The sequence below is a fragment of the Rhinatrema bivittatum genome, chromosome 8 (assembly GCF_901001135.1).
Source record: "Rhinatrema bivittatum chromosome 8, aRhiBiv1.1, whole genome shotgun sequence".
NCBI classification, from domain to species: Eukaryota; Metazoa; Chordata; class Amphibia; order Gymnophiona; family Rhinatrematidae; genus Rhinatrema; species Rhinatrema bivittatum.
Genome location: NC_042622.1, coordinates 270301060 through 270321679, shown reverse-complemented (window position 1 = coordinate 270321679; position 20620 = coordinate 270301060). Strand labels below are relative to the sequence as shown.

At 45.0% G+C, this 20620-nt stretch overlaps 1 protein-coding gene across 1 annotated transcript in view; it reads right to left on the bottom strand.

The window, feature by feature from the left end:
- The window catches only part of LOC115096373 (tetraspanin-3-like), a 37697-nt gene that overhangs the window by 7593 nt on the left and 9484 nt on the right, over positions 1 to 20620 (bottom strand). Inside the window, exons 4-6 of the mRNA XM_029610877.1 lie at positions 19655 to 19750; positions 10496 to 10648; positions 2091 to 2174 (exon numbers count right to left, since the gene is read on the bottom strand). Coding sequence (XP_029466737.1) covers positions 2091 to 2174; positions 10496 to 10648; positions 19655 to 19750 — 333 coding nt within the window. The remainder of the gene's footprint in view (positions 1 to 2090; positions 2175 to 10495; positions 10649 to 19654; positions 19751 to 20620) is intronic.

Here is a 20620-nt window from a genome sequence, read left to right as displayed (position 1 = left end):
TAGTTTGAATGGGGAGGAGAGGAAAAGCTAGGGCATTCTTTTCCCTTATTGTTTTTGCCAAGTTTTTGGCCAGTATTGCCTTTGGCAACCCAGTGAAGTGAAAAAAGCTAAAGTGCCTTCCTGCTCACCTGAACTATCCTGTAGATAGGATGGATAGCCCTGCCCTAGACGGGATGCACTGTGGGTGAGCTTCAGGCCTAATTTCTCTCTGTTTGGGGGTTTGGGCTAGTGATCCCATTCCGGGATTGCCTTTCATCCCCTGAAACTCTCGATGGTGTCCTGCATGGTCAGCTATGTCTGGTGCTGTCCCAGACCCTGCCGTTGTTGATTATTCTTCCAAGCGTTGCGTGGGTTTTTCTGCCCAAACTTGGGGCACATTTCTGCAGATGCATTCTGTCCTTCAGAGGCCAGTGTACCGCAGTTTCTTTCAGGGGAGCTCTTGGGCCCTGGTTGGTTTTTCGGTTGTCTTGCAACACTGAAGGAAACTGTTTTCATCCAAGAGTTCTTCTCTTGTTTGCATCTCTAGACTTTCCGATATCCAGGAGGTTCTAGACCCACTGTTGTCAGGGTTTACTGATCCAAAGCCCTGCTTGTAATGTTTTCCCATGATGCAGAGTATGTTTCTTACTGACATTCATATCCTGCCCCTGCCTTAGGCGACTCTGCTTCGTATTGGAGTTTTGTGTGTCAGTCATTTCTATGGGTTTCCAACTCTTTTCCTGCCTAGAGCCCTTTGTGGGTCGGCTGCCTCAGGCAAAGGTGGTGCTTTCAGCACTGTGTGGTTTCCCACTTTGTCCTGCTTGGACAGCACCCATTTGTGGGAACTACCATCCTGCTAGTCCTTGGAGAACACCTGATACAGGTGAACAACTCTGCTTACACCACCTACTGGGGAACCGGAACAAGCCAGACTGCTACAAATCCCTCCAGAGAAACTACACGCCAGCCGAAATACTGCACCTCAGGTCACACATGCAGAAAAGAGATCAATCATTAACGCTTATCCAATACAAAATAAGGGACTACAAATAGGAAACAAACACGCAAAGACCTGAAATGAAAATACCAAAAAATAATGGCATAATGAAGAGCAAAAGACAAACACATATAGAAATGCACATTCCAAACACTACAAACTCGAAACATACCTGGATACTTTTATCTGATCTTTTTAATTTTCTAATCTGTTGGTCCCAGACTCTTCCCCCCCCGTTTGTTGGTCTTCTCCTAACTCCTTTTTCAGGATCTCTCTGTCCTCTTCCCCTCCCCCATATACACACACTTCTCTCATCTCAGGGCCTCCTCTTCAGCCGCCACGGGATGGGGGTCTGCGGCCACTGCAGGATAAGGTCCATGGCAACCCCAGCAGCCTTCCTAAAGATATTCAGATTGGGCCTACCCACTCCCCGTCACCCCTTTAATCCGATTTACTTTTGTTATGTATTGTTTTGTAGATTTTACACTTATTTTACTTCTACTTTTAACCATTTTTATGAATTTAGTATTTTATTATGCGTGTTTTAACGTAAACTGCTTTGACTACGTTTGTGTATAAAAACAATATATAAATAATATTAAATCAAGAAAAATAAAATGTCACTGTTGGGAAGTCACGTCTTCTGATCAAATACATAAATAATCAGGTAACACCCACCAAGTATGGCTATGAAGATGTGTTATCAGTGGAGAACTACAACAGGTTACTGAACCCTGTGATCAGGACACTCTGCAGTAGGCAAGGCAGGTCACATAAGCAGCCACATTGTCCATCACAGTCTTAATAAAAGGTGAAAGTCTACAGCTACTTCTGCAGAAATCCAGAAGGACGAGCCCCGAGGGTCAGGTAACTGCACTACCAAGGATGTGACCCTTTAGCTCTTGGACCAGAGAGCGTGTGGAAATGGGGGCCAAAGAATAGAACAAAAATAAATGCATTTATCTGAGCGAGGTGCTTTCAATGGAACATGGGGGTAAAAACACTACCACAAAAATCAATTCCTTCTGTGGCCATTAGAGACAAAGATTGACCCTGCATATCCCTTTCTCCACCTACACCACGACTGAAAAGCGCCAGCGTCAGCGCTACTTACCGCCAAAGCAATTGCAGCGATGGAGGCCCAAAAGAGAAAGACCACGAACAGCTGGAGCCGGCTCTGCAGCTTTGTCAGGCAGCCCTGTAAACGAAAAAGAACAAAAATGAAGCTCGCCGGCTGCGCACGCTCTGCCCATCAGGATCCTCAAGGGCAGAAAGAGACCAGGCCTCTGATCCAGTCTGCCCATCCCCCAGAGATCCCCGGGGCTTGTCCCGTGGCCATCACCCTTGTTCCAGAGCCTCCTTGCTGGAAAGAGAAGCCCGTCTCCTGTGCATGGAAACCTTGGAGATATTTAAATGTCTATCATAGCTCCTTTACCCCACCTTTCCTCAAGGGTAATCATGTTTAGATCTTTATGTCCGTGTCTCCATGTGAAAGAGATTTAATCCCACTAAATAGCCTTACAACTGGACACGGCTTTTGGAAGTAAAAAAAAAAAAAAAGTGGCTAGGACAATCTGATGAAAGAAATATACAAATGCAGAACAGCTATGCAATGCTTTTTCACTTTCACCTGGAGTACCACTGTAAGAAAGCTACCAGAAGGAGTGAATAGAACTGCTCTCCTTTTCCCAGCCTACCAGCCATTAAGTCGGTGATGTCTAAACATGAACGAAACCTCTTTTCTCCCATCTTTGGTTCAGCACCTGCCTATCTCTCCCTAAAGACAGATCCGACAGGTCTATCCTGAAAGCACCCAGAGTGATCTCAGCAAAGAGTTAGGGAGACTGTCAGTCACCTAGAGAAAAAGGTGCCCTAATTATTCAGAATTTTTTTTTTTTTTTTTTAATATACAAAGACGACCTCACAAGAGTTTATAGTTCTATTAAGAGTTGTGCCAGCCACTGAGGAAAGAGGATTATTTAAATAGAGTCCTTCTTGGGAAGCTTGGCTGAAATTTTGCTTTAACACAATACACTTTCCTTGTGCAAAAAACATTCCAAGTTTGTTAAACTTCAACCAACAGATATCTGATCAAATACTTTCTAGTAGAAAGAAAGTAAATTCATGCATCGTAACAGGAAAAGGAACAGATGATGCGGCGTCTACTCCCTGTACTCTGGAGCCATCAGATCCATGGGCAGGGATGCCACTTTTGCGTGGCACAGGAAGACCACCACACCCCATGTGCTGCGTGAATATAATGCCGCCTGGATACAGTTCTGAAAAAAAGAGGGGATTCTGTCGCTGCCAGCAAGCCCCCCAGCTGCAGCGAAAGAAACAGGACAGCAGGGTAATGCAATGCACTAGCAACGCGTGGCTGTGAATCAGAGTTGCTTTCACCCACCTAAAATACTTAAACACTACTAACATTTCTGGAATATAGAGAGAAGCCGCTAAGAAAATCAGTCCCCATGTTGTAGGCTGAACAAGCATTAGCAAGAGATCTAGTCGTAAAATTCGAGGGATTAGGATGAAGCAGCAGAGTGGTTGCTGAATGAGGACAACTTCATGCTGAATTTGGCTGCTATACCGTACTAAACACGGCACTTAGACAGGCACGGGTTAAAGGGACACAGCCAGCATGGATTTACCCAAGGGAAGTCTTGCCTCACAGATCTCCTACATTTTTTTTTTTTGAAGGAATTAATAAACCTGTGGATTAAAGGTGAGCTTGTAAATGTGGTGTATTTGGATTTTCAGATGGCGTTCGACAAAGTCCCACATGAGAGGCTTCTACGTAAACTAAAAAGTCATGGGATAGGAGGTAATGTCCTTTCGTGGATTACAAATTGGTTAAAAGACAGGAACCAGAGAGTAGGATTAAATGGTCAATTTTCTCAGTGGAAAAGGGTAAACAGTGGAGTGCCTCAGGGATCTACACTTGGACCAGTGCTTTAATATACAGTTAGGCTATAAGTTTACATACCCCTGGCAGAATTTGTAAGATATGTAGCATTAAGAAAACATGAGTGGTCGGACAAAACACGTCTGTTATTTTTAATGTTTCAAGTTAAGCTATTATGCATCACAGTCAAAACAAATCCTAGCAATAAAGGAAATAATAAAATGGTCCTGTTCAAAAGTTAGCATACCCCTTTGCATCAATGACAGCTTGCAGTCTTTTGTGATAGCTGTGAATGAGGCCCTTGATTTTCCCATGGGGTAAAGCTGCCTTGCCTCTTGTCAGAAAGCCTCCAGCTCCTGTAAATTCTTTGGTTGTCCAACATGAGCTGCATGTCTGAGTTCTCTGCAACATGGCTCAATGAGGTCGAGGACAGGAAACTGATGGCCATTCCACTTTCTTCTGCTGCAGCCAGAGAAGGGTCAACTTGGCTTTTATGTTTCAGATCCTTGTCATATTGGAAAGTCCAAGTGCGCCCTATGCACAGCTTCCTGGCTGACGAATGCAAATTCTCCTCCAATATTTCTGATAAGAAGCTGCATTCATCCTGCCATCAATTTTAATGAAATTCCCTTTGCTGCTGTAGCTTGCACACCCCCAAACAGCAGAGATTGGACTCCATGCTTCATGGTAGGGATGGTATGCTTCTTTTCTTAGGCCTTGACTCCTCTTCAAACAGTGTTTATGCCTGTGACCATAACATTCAAATTTGGTCTCATCACTTCAAATTATTTTGTTCCAGAAGTTTTGAGGCTTCTCTAGGTGCTGTTTTGTGTATTGTAAGCAGGCTGTTTTGTGGTGCTTGTGCAGCAATGGCTTTTTTTCTGACAACTCTACGATACAGCCCATTTTTGTTCAAGTATCTCCTTATTATGCATGCTGAAACAGCCACTCCACTGTTTCAAAGAAGCCTGTATTTCAGTAGAAATTGCTTGTGGACTTTTTCCATTCGACAAAGTTTTCCTGGCAGTTGTGTCTGGAATTTTTCTGGACATTAACTGAACCCAGATTTTCTATTTCTTGAGCAGAGTTTGAACAGTTCTGATTGGAATTTTCAAATCTGAATATCTTTTTCCTGATTTATAAAGTTGAACTACTTTTGCTCGCAGATCCTTTGACAGTTCTTTTGCTTTCCCCATGCTTCAAGTAACCAAAGTCAATACCACCCTGGATAAAATCATAAGGATTTCCCAAGAGGTAAAATGCTGCATTTTATTTTTGTGTTGAACTCAGCTCAAGAGCCCCCCCCCCCCCCCTCCCCTCTGTGTCCTATGCCAGACATTTCTGCAGGGACTGGAGCTCTGAGATAGATGAAGAAGTGTATGTGGTTTCTCTCTGGTGGAAATTTAGTAAGCAGATACTATTGAGTGTCAGGAAAGAATTTCACACAAGTATCTATTTGCAGTGATCTATATAACAGCTTTTTCATGCCTCAAAGAATCCCCTGCCTACTATGTGTTATTGTTCAGCAGGAGAGAAGTTGGGAAGTCAAGGAGAGGCCAATTGAGAGTTTTTAAGTTTTGTATGTGGTCAAATTAGGGAGAAATGGTATCAAAAGCTTCATCTGAGCCCTGGGTTACCTTCCACTTGAATATACATCTTCTCATAGGATGTTTTCAGGGATTTGGTGGTCATGAAGATGAGATGGTAGAATAAGAAAGATTCTTTAAGCTTTCTTCTGATTTTGGGGGATTGCAGGATTTTTAAACAGTTACACGTTGGGGATGTAAAAAATGTGTTAGATTAAAATATGCTTAAAAACAGACATCTGAAGCAAAAAACTGATTCAACTGTGGCACCAATTATCATAGATCAATCAAAAAAAAACCCCACGTGTTAGAACTCATAAGAGTGCCAAAATTTAAGAGACCGGGCTAGACAAGAAATCACTTATTTACGGTTAGAGAGACAGTGGTTATGTGAGTTAATTAATGCCAGACTCACTTTTAATCATTGGTCTCCTGCAGATACATTGTTAGTCTATTTTCTTATTTTTCGCATTTAAAATAATCACAAAAGTGAATTGCCAGACAGTTATCGTTTTACATCGCGTTTCTTTATCGTGTGCCACTGTTTTACGCCCATTGTACAACTTTTGTGATTTTAAATGCAAAAATAAGAAAATGCACTAAATGTATCAGCAAGAGACGAATGATTAAAAAGTAAGTCGGGCATTAATTAACTTCAAGGCAAAAAATAAAAAAGTAAGTTTTAAAAGCCATGCGCATGCAGTTTTATATCGGCGCGTGAGGGAAGAACATTTTGCAAGATGTGTGCGGCTACATGACAGGCCCTTTCCCCAGTTCCCTCCGCCCTGACCCCTAAAAGCCCCGCTAACAGACTGTTTTTGGTTTCAATACTTACCTGCTCTCTGGAGCAGTAGCGGGTTTGTGCGGGCCGGCTGCCGCTTCACTGGGACACTGCCTAATAGCGCTGCCCTGGCCCCTCCCATGCCCCTGTTTTCTAATCTTGTTCTCCAGCACACACTGGGAGATCTGCAGGCCAAGCACTTATCTGCCAGTTTTAACGCGTGCTGGCTTTTTAAAAATCGGGCCGTTAGTGAGTAAACCAGTATCTCTCTAATCATAAATAAGTGATTTCTTGTCTAGCCCAGTTCCTTAAGTGTGAAGGTCTCAAATTTTGGCACTCTGAATTCTAACACGTGTTTTTTTTATTGCTCTAAACAGACAACTGAGCACACACACGCGATTGGGTCCCGTCCAGATGTCCTTTTACTTTCTGAATACTCCAGAGTAATATTTACTCTTATAGCTGGGAAAGCTTTGATAATGGCTAGCTTCAAAGTCAAGTTCGGTTTCTCTGAATGTCAGGGGCATTGATTTTCCCATCAAAAGGAAGAGAACATTTGATTTCTTAAAGAAACTAGGAGCTCAGATGGCTAAGCTCTCAGACAAAGAACAAAATACATTAAAAAGAAAAATGGCCGTGGAGTCAAGACGACAGCATAAACTGACACGTCTTCCCCCTGCTCTCTTCTCACCTTGGAATGCTAAGTTCCTCTTTTCATAGAGGAAAAGTGAGGGATTTCCTCTCTTGTGACCTCACTCTCCTCAGACCAGGGAGCCGAGGCCTACGCGTCACCCACTGCAGCACCGGGGGCTTGGAGCTCTGCCCTCCCCAGGGAAGATGTCACTTAGCCCACTGCTGTCTGCTTCGCAAGAAGACACTGGAGTTAGACGGCTTGCTGCGGTGTGTTTGTCGAAGGCACCACGGAGAGAGCTTAGATCGGCCTCCTTACCGGCTCACACCGACCGGAAAGGATTCTGGTGGCGTGGCTAACGTTCCCAGGGATCTTAATTCAGAGGTTTTGCCATCACATCCAGCCTCGGCAGAGCAGGAGTTTCCCCCCCACTGTTCCGGGCTTTTCCGTACCTTGTAAACCGGTGGCTGCGACTCTCAGATCGCTGTGGGATCTGGCTGCTAACCCGGCCCAGACTTTGCTAGACCATTCACGTACAGCGGAGGTTGTGTCTCGGAAACTGGACTCCGCCGTTCAAGATCAGCAGCGTGTTTTGTCAGAACACTCTGAAAAAGTTGCAATCCATGGGTCAAGATTCACAGCAACTTCAGGCGGTGAATACAGCGGTTATTCAGGAACAGATATTTGTTTTTGTCTCGAAGGGTTGAGAATCAATCTAGACACCTAAACTGGAGACTTGCCAATTTTCCTAACGTTATGGGTGAAATTCCCCATGTCATTATGAAGAAATATCTGACAGACGTTTTACATCTTGGTGAAGAGCAGATTCCAGCTTTTAATAAAAAGTTCTTTGCTCCTTATAGAGCATGGACTGGTCATCTAAGTCCACCTAACCCTGGATTAGAGGCGCGGTTCCGGAGACATCTAATGTGGAGATTGAGAGAGTGGCATTAATTGTTTCCTTCTTTAGTGAGCAAGACATGTTTTGCAATGAAAGCTTATTTTAAATGTGACTTTCCTTAATGCTCCTGTTAGAATTTATCCAGATCTGGCCAAGTCCACTCAGGATAGGAGGAAACGTTTTCCTAATATGCGTCAGGACGTTCAGGCCCTTGGGAGCCTCTTTTCTCCTCGGATAATTCAGTGTAAATATTTGGTTAAGCTTAAAACTATCCGCATTATTTTTTCTCCCTCTGAACGGCTAAGAGGTTTTCTGGATGCCAGATCTGGGTTTCTGTCTAATACCTAATAATCTGGGCTTCGTCCTTTAAGAATTTAAAGGTGGATATTGCTTATGTGATGACCACAAATCTTGTGGCTCATGATATGTTTTACTTTATTGTCTCATCTTCTCCCTCGTATACTGTTTGGACTCATTTTGAGAGAATATTTCCTTCTTTTTAGTTGTTTCTTGTATAACTGTATATTGTTTCTGTGCAAAGTTCATTCTTTGTATTTGTTTCGAAAATGTCAGAAATAGTTAATTTAAAAAAAAAAAAAAAATGGGTAAAGTCCTACAATTCAAAAGCAGAGGGAGTTTGCATTCCCCTTCATAAAAAGCTCCTTCCTTAGTAGTAACCAGAATGCATCCAGATCTCGATGGGCATTTTGCAACCCTAGAACATTAAATATAAGCCACAATGAGTAAAGGTATCCCTGGAACAGGCGGCATATAAGTGCGATAGATAAAATGTATTTTTCATTGCTAAAAAGGTCTATGGTCCAAATGTTGGCCAGACTGAGGTCTACAAACAGTTGACCAGAACAGAGAACTCTTCTTCTCTTCCTCTTGGTAAGCACGGAGACTGGAATGCCTACCTTGATCTAGAATTAGATTTTCCCCTCCATCGTGGTCAGGAATCTCCATTGGCTCCCCAGGTATTTGGTGCAGTGCCTATGATTTTAAGCTGCTGAAAGAAAGATGGCTCGTTGGGTACATACACCCTCATGACGGAGAGATTTTACAGAAGGGTGAGCATTTTGTCAATGTAATTTAGTTGGGCCTTCTTTGAGGTGATCTGGTTAAGAGAGACTCCAGCACGTGCTTTTGGAGTTGCTGGTCCCGTCCTTTGGAACGCACTTCTATTAGAGCCTCGTTCGGAAAAACAAACAAAAAAGTTACGCAATAGTTTGTAAAAAGCTTAAAAGCATTTTATTTTACACAGACTTAGTGCTGCTCAAATTTTTTTTTTCCTGCTTAGGATGTTATTGGTTTTACTGATTCATTGTTTGAGTTCTGCATGTGTGTATATATTTTTAATTTTATTGGTATGTTAATTTTGTGCATTGCTGAATAGTGTGTGTTCTTTGATTTGTAATGCATGAAGACAATGAACTTAAGATTAGCAGACTTCTAAGCTGGTGAGTGGATTTACAGCCCACGATAGAGAGTTCTGAAAGGAGCCTTGCTGCGTGGGTTTCAGCCTCAGGCCCACTGCTGCAATGACCAGACTCGGAACAATGGGAGGATCTATTAAAATAAGGGAAACCCCCCCAGGTAGGGTGAACGGAGGTTCATGGCACCAGAATCCCAACACTGGCGACAACCGAGCTGGAAGGAGAGTCCGCAGTCTCAGATATTCAGCGTACAGCTAATAGACCTGCAGCACAGGCACGTTTGCCGGCTTACTGGAGTGGCTCTCTTCCTCACACTGCCCTCCTCGGTGGTCCTCTGGTACAAAGTTATGAGCTTGCACAGATGAGAAAGCTAACTTTTATGTTGAGAAATCATATTGCAAGAAGATATGGGGCAGCAGTATCCTGGTCACATTACAAAGTGACTCCGAGATAGCTTATTTATCTTTATCTGTGAATGCCTGAATAACGCAGGCTCTGATGGTTTATATAGACTCTGCAATGGGTATAATGAAATGTATAGTTGTTACAGTTAGCCTATTGGCTCTGTGTCTAATTATAAATACTAAAAATCTTTTTTAAACCACCCATGTCAAAGCCCTAGAAGGCGTACAAAATAAACCAAAGCTAAAAACCATGACAGTCTAGATACACAAAAAACATGCCATACTGGGTCAGACCAAGGGTCTGTCAAGCCCAGCATCCTGTTTCCAACAGTGGCCAATCCAGGCCATAAGAACCTGGCAAATACCCAAAACCTAAGTCTATTCCATGTAACCATTCCTAGTAATAGCAGTGCCTATTCTCTAAGTCAGCTTAATTAATAGCAGGTAATGACTTCTCCTCCAAGAACTTATCCAATCCTTTTTTAACACACAGGTATGCTAACTGCACTACAAAAGAATGCAGTCCTCTAAATTACCGTATTCCAGAGTTGCATCAGCCTACACCAATCACATCACATCGTGTAAGCAAAATGAAAGAGATGGGCTTTCAGCAAAGGCCTTAAGGCCCATCCAGCATCCTGACTTGTTGCAGTACCGTAGACACCATTCGATTTCCAGCTTTATCGCTCCCTTCCTCATCACCAAGGCTCTTTTACTTTAACAGAATTCGAGAAACCATAGACTTCAGGAAGTCCTGCTCCTGGGCCTGGTGGGGGGCTTCATCCTGATTCTGCGTGTGGTCCCCTGCTGCCTGGCTACAGCTTTTCTGAAAGGAAAGCTATAAATAAATCAGCAGCTTCTGCTGCCAGTCTTACCTGTTCATAAAGCATTTCTGGTTGGCTGATGTCTCCAGAGCAAGTGGGATCCTCACCGTTGCAGCAGCTCAGTGGCACACCAATGCTACCAGAATGGACGTACCACAATGTAGTTTGCCAGTCACTATAGGTGTGTACACCACAACACTTCAACTGCAAGATAAATATAAAAAAAAAAATGACTGCTCCTAAACTTACAACCCCATGTTTAAAATTTAAACAGTTCTTGCTTTAATTGGCTTAGCTGGCAAAGATAGGGCATATAGAGCATGGGGAAGGTATTACAAGGAATGGAGAAATTACTTACCTGATAATTTCATTTTCCTTAGTGTAGACAGATGGACTCAGGACCAGTGGGTATAGTGTGCTCCTGCCAGCAGATGGAGACAGAGCAAGCTGAAGTCACAGTATATATAGCCCTGCAGTGACCCCAGCCTGCCAGTATTCTCTTCAAAAGCAACTGTGGACAGACTAGAAAAAATCTTGATTAAAAACAGGTAACCAGAACTGTACTCAACCAACTATAAACACTGAACTCATGTAAGACTCTAGGTACCCCAAGCTAGGGACTGGAGGAACACTTACCAGTAATCCCTTGGGACCCCAAGCCCCACAGGAGGACCATTGACACTTATGCGGCAGCTGAGGGCAGGAAGCTGAGTCCATCTGTCTACACTAAGGAAAACAAAACTATCAGGTAAGTGATTTCTCCATTTCCTAGCGTGTAGACAGATGGACTCAGGACCAGTGGGATGTACCAAAGCTACTCCCCAACAGGGTGGGAGGCTGCCTGTGGTCAAGTCAATACCACACGTGCAAAGGCTGCATCCTCCAGGGCCTGCACAACCAAATGATAAAACCTAGAAAAATGTAGATAAGGAGGATCACATCTCCTGTCGACATTTGCCGAGCTGCGACCACCACCTAAACTCCACCCATGACACTGAGCCCTAGTAGGCAACGGCTATTCAGCATCCACGTATGCAGCCGTGACCACCTCTTTCATCCAGTTAGCAACTGTAGCCCGTGAAACTGGAGCGCCCTGCTTCCTTCCACCATGAAGGACAAACAGGCAATCCGATTGACAGAAAGGCTCAAATTTCAGACACTGCACAAGTCTCTTGACATCCAAGGCATGCAAGAGACTAATCCTCCACGTCCCTGACCTTCTCTCCAGTGACGGCAAGGAAATGGACCAATTTAAGTGACTCAAACCACCTTAGGCAAAAAAAGATGGAACAGGATGAAGTCACCCGAAGGAACGGCTCCCGGCAAGATAAAGGCCTGCAGCTCGGAAATGCGACGTGCAGAACAGAGAGCCACCAGGAACTCAAGTCTTCAAGGTCAATAACCACAAGGAAAAAAAAAAGACTGCACAGCAGGCCCGCTAAAAAAAAAATCCAGCACCAAATTAAGACTCCACAAGGGAACTGGTAACCGCAAGGGAGGTCGAAGGTGCTTCACGACCTTCAAGAAACGGGCCACATCAGGATGGGATGATAAGGAGACCATCATTCACCGTGCCCCTAAAACAGGTAAGAGTCATCACCTGAACCTTTAAGGAATTAAGGGCCAAACCTTTATTCAATCCATCCCGCAGAAAATCCAGAATAAGCGGGGTCTTAACCAAACAGGGGAAAAAAACAAAAAAAACACTGCGCTCCTCACACCAGGCCTCAAAGACTCTGCAAACCCGCACATAAGCTAGAGAAGAGGAGAACGTCTGAGTGCAGAGTAAGACAGTAATCACTGCAGAAGAACAGCCACGTTTCAACAGGCGAGCCCTCTCAAGGGCCAAACCGCAAGACAAAACAGAGCCAGATCCTCGCGAAGAACCAGCCCCTGCTGCAAGAGATCAGTGTGTGGTGGAAGGCAAAGGAGGGGCTTTTGACAGAAGCCTCCACAGATCCGCATAGCACGGACGCCTGGGCCGATCTGGAGCCACCGGGAGTACTAGTCCTCCAGGGCTGGTGCTAGCTTTTTTGCTGCCCTGTGTGAACAGTTACTGTTCTTTCATTCTCTGACCAGGGACCACAAAAAAAATCCTCCTTTCAGTAATACAAACTTTAGAAACTGTCACCATCCCCCCGAACCATGGCTGGTGCAAGGGTATTAGGTGCCCCAGGCAAACCTTATAGCCTTGCACAACGCCCCCCGCCCCGTTCCACACACACTGTTAAGAGTTATGCATTTATATTTCACATGAAAAATATCAAAGTACAGTATTCTGAGGTAAAAAGATCACTTACATTCTATTTATATGCACTGCTGTGATGCCAACCAGAAATCCCTGCAAAAAGACACTTGGAACCCATATGGTATTAGGCCTATTGTGATGTGTGTGGGCTTGACCCTCTGAAAGCCCTAAAACACTAATACACTTCCTATTAGGAGAATGCCTCACCTCAGTCACTCATGCAGAACATAAACAGACCCTCACAACCATAACGAAGAAATACAAACACGCAGACAAAAACTGAACTGGAAACCGCAAGAAGCCAGACACTGTATGTAGTGCAACAATGAAAAAACAGAAACATCACCATTCCTCAAACAATAAGATCAAGAAATAAAATATATCATAATATTAGTATGTTTTTAGAATTTAAAAAAAAAAAAAAAAAAAAGCTGATGAATAAAAAGATCAAAATTAAAAACTCATATGCACATTTTTTTTAAATGTCCCAAAGACCAATAAAATATTTCAAAACAGAAAACACCTGAAAAACAAATCCAAAAAGGATTTTAAAAAATTCACGCTCTCCATACCTGGGAACTTTGATGTCATCCCGATATTGTCACGGATTAGAGGAAGAGGGATGCACAAACCTTTACCTCTCTTTCTTATACACACACACACACATACGCTCCCTCTCAAACCCGCAGGCGTCTCCAGCTCTTCTTTGGTTGGGATCTACCAGCAGCATCAGGTTCTCATCTTCGTTTCAGCTGCTGGCAGGGTGGAATCCACCTGCAGCCCCCATTCTCACACAAACTGATCTCATACATCACGAGATCGGCACAGAGAAAAGCGCTACTCTCGCACATTCCCGAAAGATAACATATGCCAATCACTAAAAACAAAAAAATCTTTAACACCTTTGCTAACTGGTTGGTCACAGGCTTTTTTTCCCCCCTCCCACCTTCCCGTTCTTCTGCCAATTCCTTTCACAGGGTCTCTTTTTTGCTGTTTCTTCTCTCTCCACCTGACTTCTTTTCTTCCCTCAAACACACACTCATGTTCTCAAACGCTGCCTCTCCGATTATACAGGCTATCACTCCCACACCCAGTCTCAACTCACAAGACTTCACCTCTTGGCCTCCTCTTCATGGGTCGCCACGGGACGGGCTCTGTGGCGGCCCTGATCTTCCCGGGCTACTGTGAGGTGGGATCTGCAGCAGCCCTGCCACCAGGCCTCCTCTTCTCAGGTCACCACAAGCTGGGGGATCTGCGGCCGCTCTACTGCTACAATTTCTATTGCTCCTCTGTACCTCCTCCTTGCCCATGCAGCTGCGCAGGAAGGAGGGGCACCTGGACGTGAATTTTTCTTCGGGCCGTGGTGGGATGAGCTGCACCACGGCCCCACCGATCAAAGTGACGCGCCATCTTGCCCCCCCGGTACGAAACTACTTCCTGCTTTTTCTGTCGCAGGTGGACCCGATCCACCAGTGGTAGAAAAAAACAGAAAAATCTTCCTCCACCAGTGGGATCGGGTCCACCGGTGGCAACACGGGCCTCTCCCTGCTCCAGAGGCAATCCCATCAGGTATGCCTCCCCGTGCAAATGCACGGTTTACACACCCGGTGGCCCCAGGCCTGTAGTCCCTTGTGGTCTTTGATCCTGCCCACCAAGGGCCATGGAAGAAAGACAAAGCAGCTCGTCTTCCGGCCAGACCTGAACAAGAGCATTGATGCCCACAGACCATGGATCCTTCCTGCAACTGAAGAAGGAACCTTTGCACTGAGAGAAGAAGTCACCAGAAGGTCAACAATCCACTATCAACTGAAATGCCTCAGCGGACAACATCCATTCTCCAGGATCCAGACTCTCCCTGCTGAGAAAATCTGTTCTCATGTTGTCTTTTCCTGTGATGCAGGAGGCTGAAATAGTCTGTAGATGTACTTCCGCCCATTCCACGATGAGGCGTATCTCCTGCGACACTTGCTAGCTCTTGATTCCTCCCTGTCGATTGATGTAGGCCACTTTCATTGCATTGTCTGACATCACATGGACTGCTTGATCCTGGAGTCTGTGGCAAGCCAACCGGACAGCCCGGGCTTCCAGGCAATTGATGTTCCAGAGGACTTCTTTGGCCGTCCAATGACCTAGCGCCACCAGTTCCTGACAATAAACGCCCCAAACTAGGAGACTCGTATCTGTCATGAGAATCAACCAGTTCAGAGAGGACAACCCTCTTCTCAGATGAGCCTCTTGCAACCATCACTGGTAGCGAGAACAGATGTCCATCAGCAAGTGGAGGCAAACCGAATAATCCTGAGATTGCGAACTCCGAGACAGCAGTGAGCGCTGAAGAGGATGCATATGCACCCTTGCCCATGGCACCACTTCCAGGGTTGCCACAATCAAGCCAAGCGCCTGAAGATTGTACGCCTGTCTATGTGGCACTGTGTTCACCAACTGACGAACAAGAGATATCAACTTCTGGATCCGTGCATCCGGCAGAAATACCTTGCCCAGCCTCGTGTCAAACCGAAAACCCATACTCCAATGACAGAGGGCTGGAGACTACTCTTGGCCAGTTAACCCCCCAATCAAGCTCTCACAGCAATGAGATCACCAGGTTACTCTCTTCCAAGGACTTGGCATGAATCAGCAAGTCATCCAGGTATGGATGCACCAGAATTCCATCTTTCCACAATGCTGCTGCCACAACCACAATAACCTTGGGAAATGTTCTGGAGCAGTGGCCAGATCAAAGGGCAGTGCCTGAAACGGATAATGGTGATCCAGCACCACAAAGTGCAGAAAACGTTGGTGCTCCATTGGATTGGAATATGAAGGTATGCTTCAGACAGATCCAGGGAAGTCAGGAACTCCCCCAATTGTACAGCTAGGATCATTGAGAGCAAGGTCGCCATATGAAAATGAGTCACCCGCAGATGACAGTTGGCACTCAAGGTCTAGTATGGGGCAAAAAGGAACCGTGTGTGTGTGTGTGTGTGTGTGTGTGTGTGTGTGTGTGTGTGTGTGTGTTTTGGATGCTGTGACAGCTAACCAATGTCACAACCACAGCTGACACCTGGCCGCCACTCCTCTGGCCGAGGTACATACCAAATCACAGCTCATATCTGCGAGAAAGGCAGCATCGGGTTCCATAACTTCTCTGGAATGGACCCCAGAATCATCCACCTCTTGATAGAGAAGCAGACAAGAACAGGCCACAAGAGTGCAGCAGGAAGCAATCTGTAAAGTCATTGCCACTGCAACAAAAGGCCTGTTAAGGACAGACTCAATCCACCTATCATGCACATCCTTCAAGGCCGCCCCCTCCTTTCACGGGAATAGTCGTCTGCTTACAGATGGCACACACCAGCACATCCTCTTTGGGAAAACGCTCTCTTGCAGTTGGATCCAGAGGATAGAGACACTCCAAAGCCCAGCTCCCTTTAAATCTGGCTTCTGGAGCATCCCATTCAAGATCAATCAGTTCCTGAACAGCATTCATCCAGGAAAAAAGCAAGAAGCCTTAAGCAAGAAAACCAAAATGGGATTCTTCTTCTGCTCAGACATAGGATCCACCCCAGGCACTCTCAGCATCTTCAAGGTCAGGGAAATAAGGGCTGGCAGCTCATCCTTATGAAAAAGCCATAACATGATCCGATTTTGTTCCAACCCAGGAGGAATCTCACCATCTTCCAAGGAATCAGGATCTGCCTCATTGTCTGTGCCCTCCGGAACCCTTCCAGAAAAACCCGTGGTGAAATGAGGCTTGCCACAATTCTTAACCGTAGGAATGGAAGAGTGTGGGGCCACCAGTTGAGGATCCAATCTGACAAGAGTGGGCAAAGCAGAGGCCTGAACCTGAAGAAAAGTCTGTAAATAGTGAACACACTCCACCCAAGAAAAAGCAGCCAGATCCAGGCCAAGCCCAGAAGGCATGAGAGAAGGCCCAACAAAATTACCATCTCCTGCGGGGAAGCCTATCAAGGAAGTACCAAGATCTGGCAAACCTCCTGCCAAAATCGGAACCAGACCATCACCACAATGGGAGGAACCAGTTTTAGTAAAATCCGAGGAAGATAACTCATTGAGCCTTTTCAGAGTGCTGACATGTTAGAAGACAGGTCAAGCTGAGAAGCCCTAATGTGACAGGCAACGCAAACAGAAAGACGCTTCTTTGTTACCAGCACCATCAGCCTAGTCCTCCAGGACCGCTCAACCCACCAGGTTGCCCAAGTCCCGAAACCCAGACAGGAGTTGGAACAGCATGCCAAGCATGGAGACCAGAGGAATTCCTGAAACCCTTCTGGTCTTTTTTTTTTTACTTACCCAAGCTCAGCACCTACCAGCTGAGTACAGAGACAGAGTCTCCAGCGCTTTAGCCTATACACCCGCTGCCTTTCAGCTGCTCAAGCAGCAAAAGTCACGCCAGACCCCAACTACTGGAACAAGACACACCCCCCCCCCCCCCCCCGAGGGACCACCTCAGGAAAATCTCACGTGGGGGAGGGACTTTTAGGTATCACCGCAAGAGAATAGGGCTCTTTTCCTTAATTTAGAAGTCTCCTTTCAAAAACGAAGACAGTCCCCATAGGGAGATGCACGTCCACCATCTGCTGGAGATGGAAAATATTGGCAGGCTGGGGTCACTGCAGGAGTATATATACACAATCTGTGATGTCAGCTTGCTCCGTCTCTATCTGCTGGCAGGGGAGCATAAGAGCAAGTTTGCTTACCATAAACAGTGTTTTCTGTGGATTGCAGGATGAATTAGCCATGACTTTGGGAACATCTTCTGGTCCTCTAGGTGGCGGAGCTTTCTCAAAATGCATAGAGCTGTGCTCCATATGCCCAAGTGTGTTTCACGTAAGACGTTGCCACAATTTTTAAATTTTTTATACATGTATTAAATTTAAAGCATCCGCTCCAACTGTTTCACTTATGCAAAACAGTCTATGGAAGAAAAAAAAAAAACCAAAAAACAACTCTTCGGCTCTGCTCTGCCAAATGCCCGACACCGCTGGTGTTTCGGAGACTTCGTCAGGGGCTTTGGATCAATGTCTAAAGTTGGAGACAAACTTCTTCATTGTGCGGCATTTCAATGCAAGCTGGAAACAGCTGGAGTGGATGCTTAAATTTAATATATATATAAAAAATTTAAAACATTTTTTGCTTAAAAATTGTGGCAACGTCTTACATGAAACAAAGTGAGTTACCCCATGATTATATATGTTTTGAGCAAGCACAACAGAAATAAGTGCACTAATGTTAAAACGCTTTGAAGCATAAGTGTGCAATTGCTCATATATGAGCGTTTACCACGCTTAGTAATTCACGTGTTTTATATGTGATTTTTTCCATTCTTGTTATATTTTTTTTTTATCATCATATACAACTCCGGTTCTTCTATTTTTGTATATTTATGTTGGAGCAACGCCTCCACAGGTCAGCGTATGTCCAGCATAGACCCTGCACGTCGATGCACCGGCCAGCTTTCCCCTGCATCTCAATCAGATCGCAACACCTCTGTGCCAGGGAAGGGAGGTGCGCAGCTTGGAATCCCCCAAATGGGAAGATACCCGCTGCCCCGGCTTCAACCAGTCACTCAGACGCAAATGCCTTGCTGCATCGGATGCATCGCACTGATGAAGTACATGGTGAGGCATCGAGGCGCTGGACATTTATTTATTTGGTGCTTTTCTATACCGTCATTCATGATGCTCCACTCTAAACCAGCACGGGGAGCTTAACAGAGTCCCCGGCTCTCCTCAACCCTACATTTATACACTCCCTCCCCGCATTAAGAGACCACAGAACCAAATGCCACTACAAATACCTTCTCCTAAATCCACTAGGCTAGTTATCACTCGGGAAAGATCCTTCTGTACTGCAGGCCCCATCAGTTGGAACATTCATCTCATAACCAAAACTAAGAAATTAAAAAAGGCACTAAAAACCCATCTTTTCAAACGCGCCTTTCCGGATTAACATCTTCGTACTTTCCTCTCTCCCTCCCCTACCACCTCTTCTAGTCCTTTGACCCTAGCTCCCGCTGCCCTGCCTACTCTCCCCACTTCCTCCCTCCTCTTCAATATATTTCATGATGATTTTTATTCTGATTTTATTTTGTTATAACTTAATTTTTAGTTCATATTTTTATGTTTTATTCACTCTATGGATGTTTTATTGTAAACCGCCCTGAACCTTGGAGGACGTGGTATACGTATTTCGAAATAAATAAATAAATAGATAAATAGGGCCTTGCCGAAGAGGCCCCCTCTGTCCTCACTCTCGGGGGAAGTCCCATCTAGGCCCCCAGAGCAGACTCAACGGACACCTGGTCTGATACAAACAGCACAGACCCAGCTTCCACCATCCGTTGTGAATCTTCCTCCAAAACAGTGAGCAAAGGTAACTAAATTAGTAACAAAAATAAAGTAAGAGAAAGAGCTCTGCCTGCACCCAGCAGTGCGGAAAGAACAAGACTGAGGCAGGATGGGAGATACTCCCTCACGGGCACAGAGCACAGCTCCGCCACCGAGAGGACCGGAAGACGTTCCCAAAGTCATGGCTACTTCAGCCCGCTTATCTGCGGAAAACCCACTGGTCAAGAGTCCATCTGTCTGCACGCTAGGAAAACCAGCTTATGACCTTCCGAGGGATAAGAATGAAACTTAACCTAGCAAACGCTCAAACATTGAGAAGGCTTCAGCAGACACACTACGTTAGCAAGGAGAATTAATATCCATTCGTTGCAAGATGGAACAGATTTTTATTTTTAAGTTCCTGGCATCCCAAAAAGTAGCTTCAAGGTTCTAGCAATTTTGCGGATTAAACTTAATATGGATTGGTGGCGGATAGAAAAAAAACAAAACGGTGCAACCTACACAATGGGCTACTTATTGAAGCAAGCCATTGTGGGTTTGAACATCCCTCTCTCTCTCAGACATTGTATTTTAGAGACCGTCACACATTACCTGTTTCTGAACCAGGTCTACAGATCTGCTGCGATCGGAATCACTGCCATTGTACTGACCAAACACCTTCTCCATTGGGCTCAGCTCATACTCAATCTGAAATGCGTGAAGAAGACAATTAACTCACTTCTGATGTCAAACGTATTTCGTTTTTATTTGCTTTATATTCCGCCTGTCCCTATCCCCAGAGGACTTACAATCTAAGCTTCCCCCCCCAGACATACAATGGGGAAAAAGCTGTAATAAGTGACCCCAAGTTTGTACTTGAGGCAATGGAAGGTGAAGTGACTTGCCTAAGGTCACAAGGAGCAGCAGCAGGATTTGAACCCTGGTCTCCCTGGTTCGTAGCCCACTGCTCTAAGCACTAGGCAGCTACTCCTCCACTTTCATTTACTATACAACCATAGAGGTGTTATTTTGATTTAATATACTGCCTATGGAAAAATACAACCAAGTGGTTTACGATTATAAAATTGTACATATTTTGTGCAATCAACAATACTAAACAAAAAACATTTTTCAAAACTATAGCTAAATCCGAGAGCATGTTTATTGAATTGAGCCATCTCTAAACTTAAGATCATTGTGTTCTAAAGCAAATGGCCAAAAGGTAAGGCGTTCCAGAGACAGGGAGCAGGATAAAGCCGTTTGGTGGGCTTGTTCTAACCCGATAACAGATGGAGGAGGAATCACTTGCACTAGGTAAGGCGCCCCCATCTCTGATCCAGTAACTTAAGGATCAATACCTCCTAGTCCCATTCCTCCTGAGGTCCATCCCCCATCCTTCCACCCACACACAGACTCCAAATCCTTCCAGGAAGCTCCTAGAGAGAAGCACCATTGAAAGCACATGAAGTTAAACCAGGTGTGCATATGGTACCTCCTTAAGAGAACTTAAGAGGACCTAGATGCTATGCAGAAGTGGCACAGTGATGCCCAGAGATGGAAAACAAGACTGCCACTCTT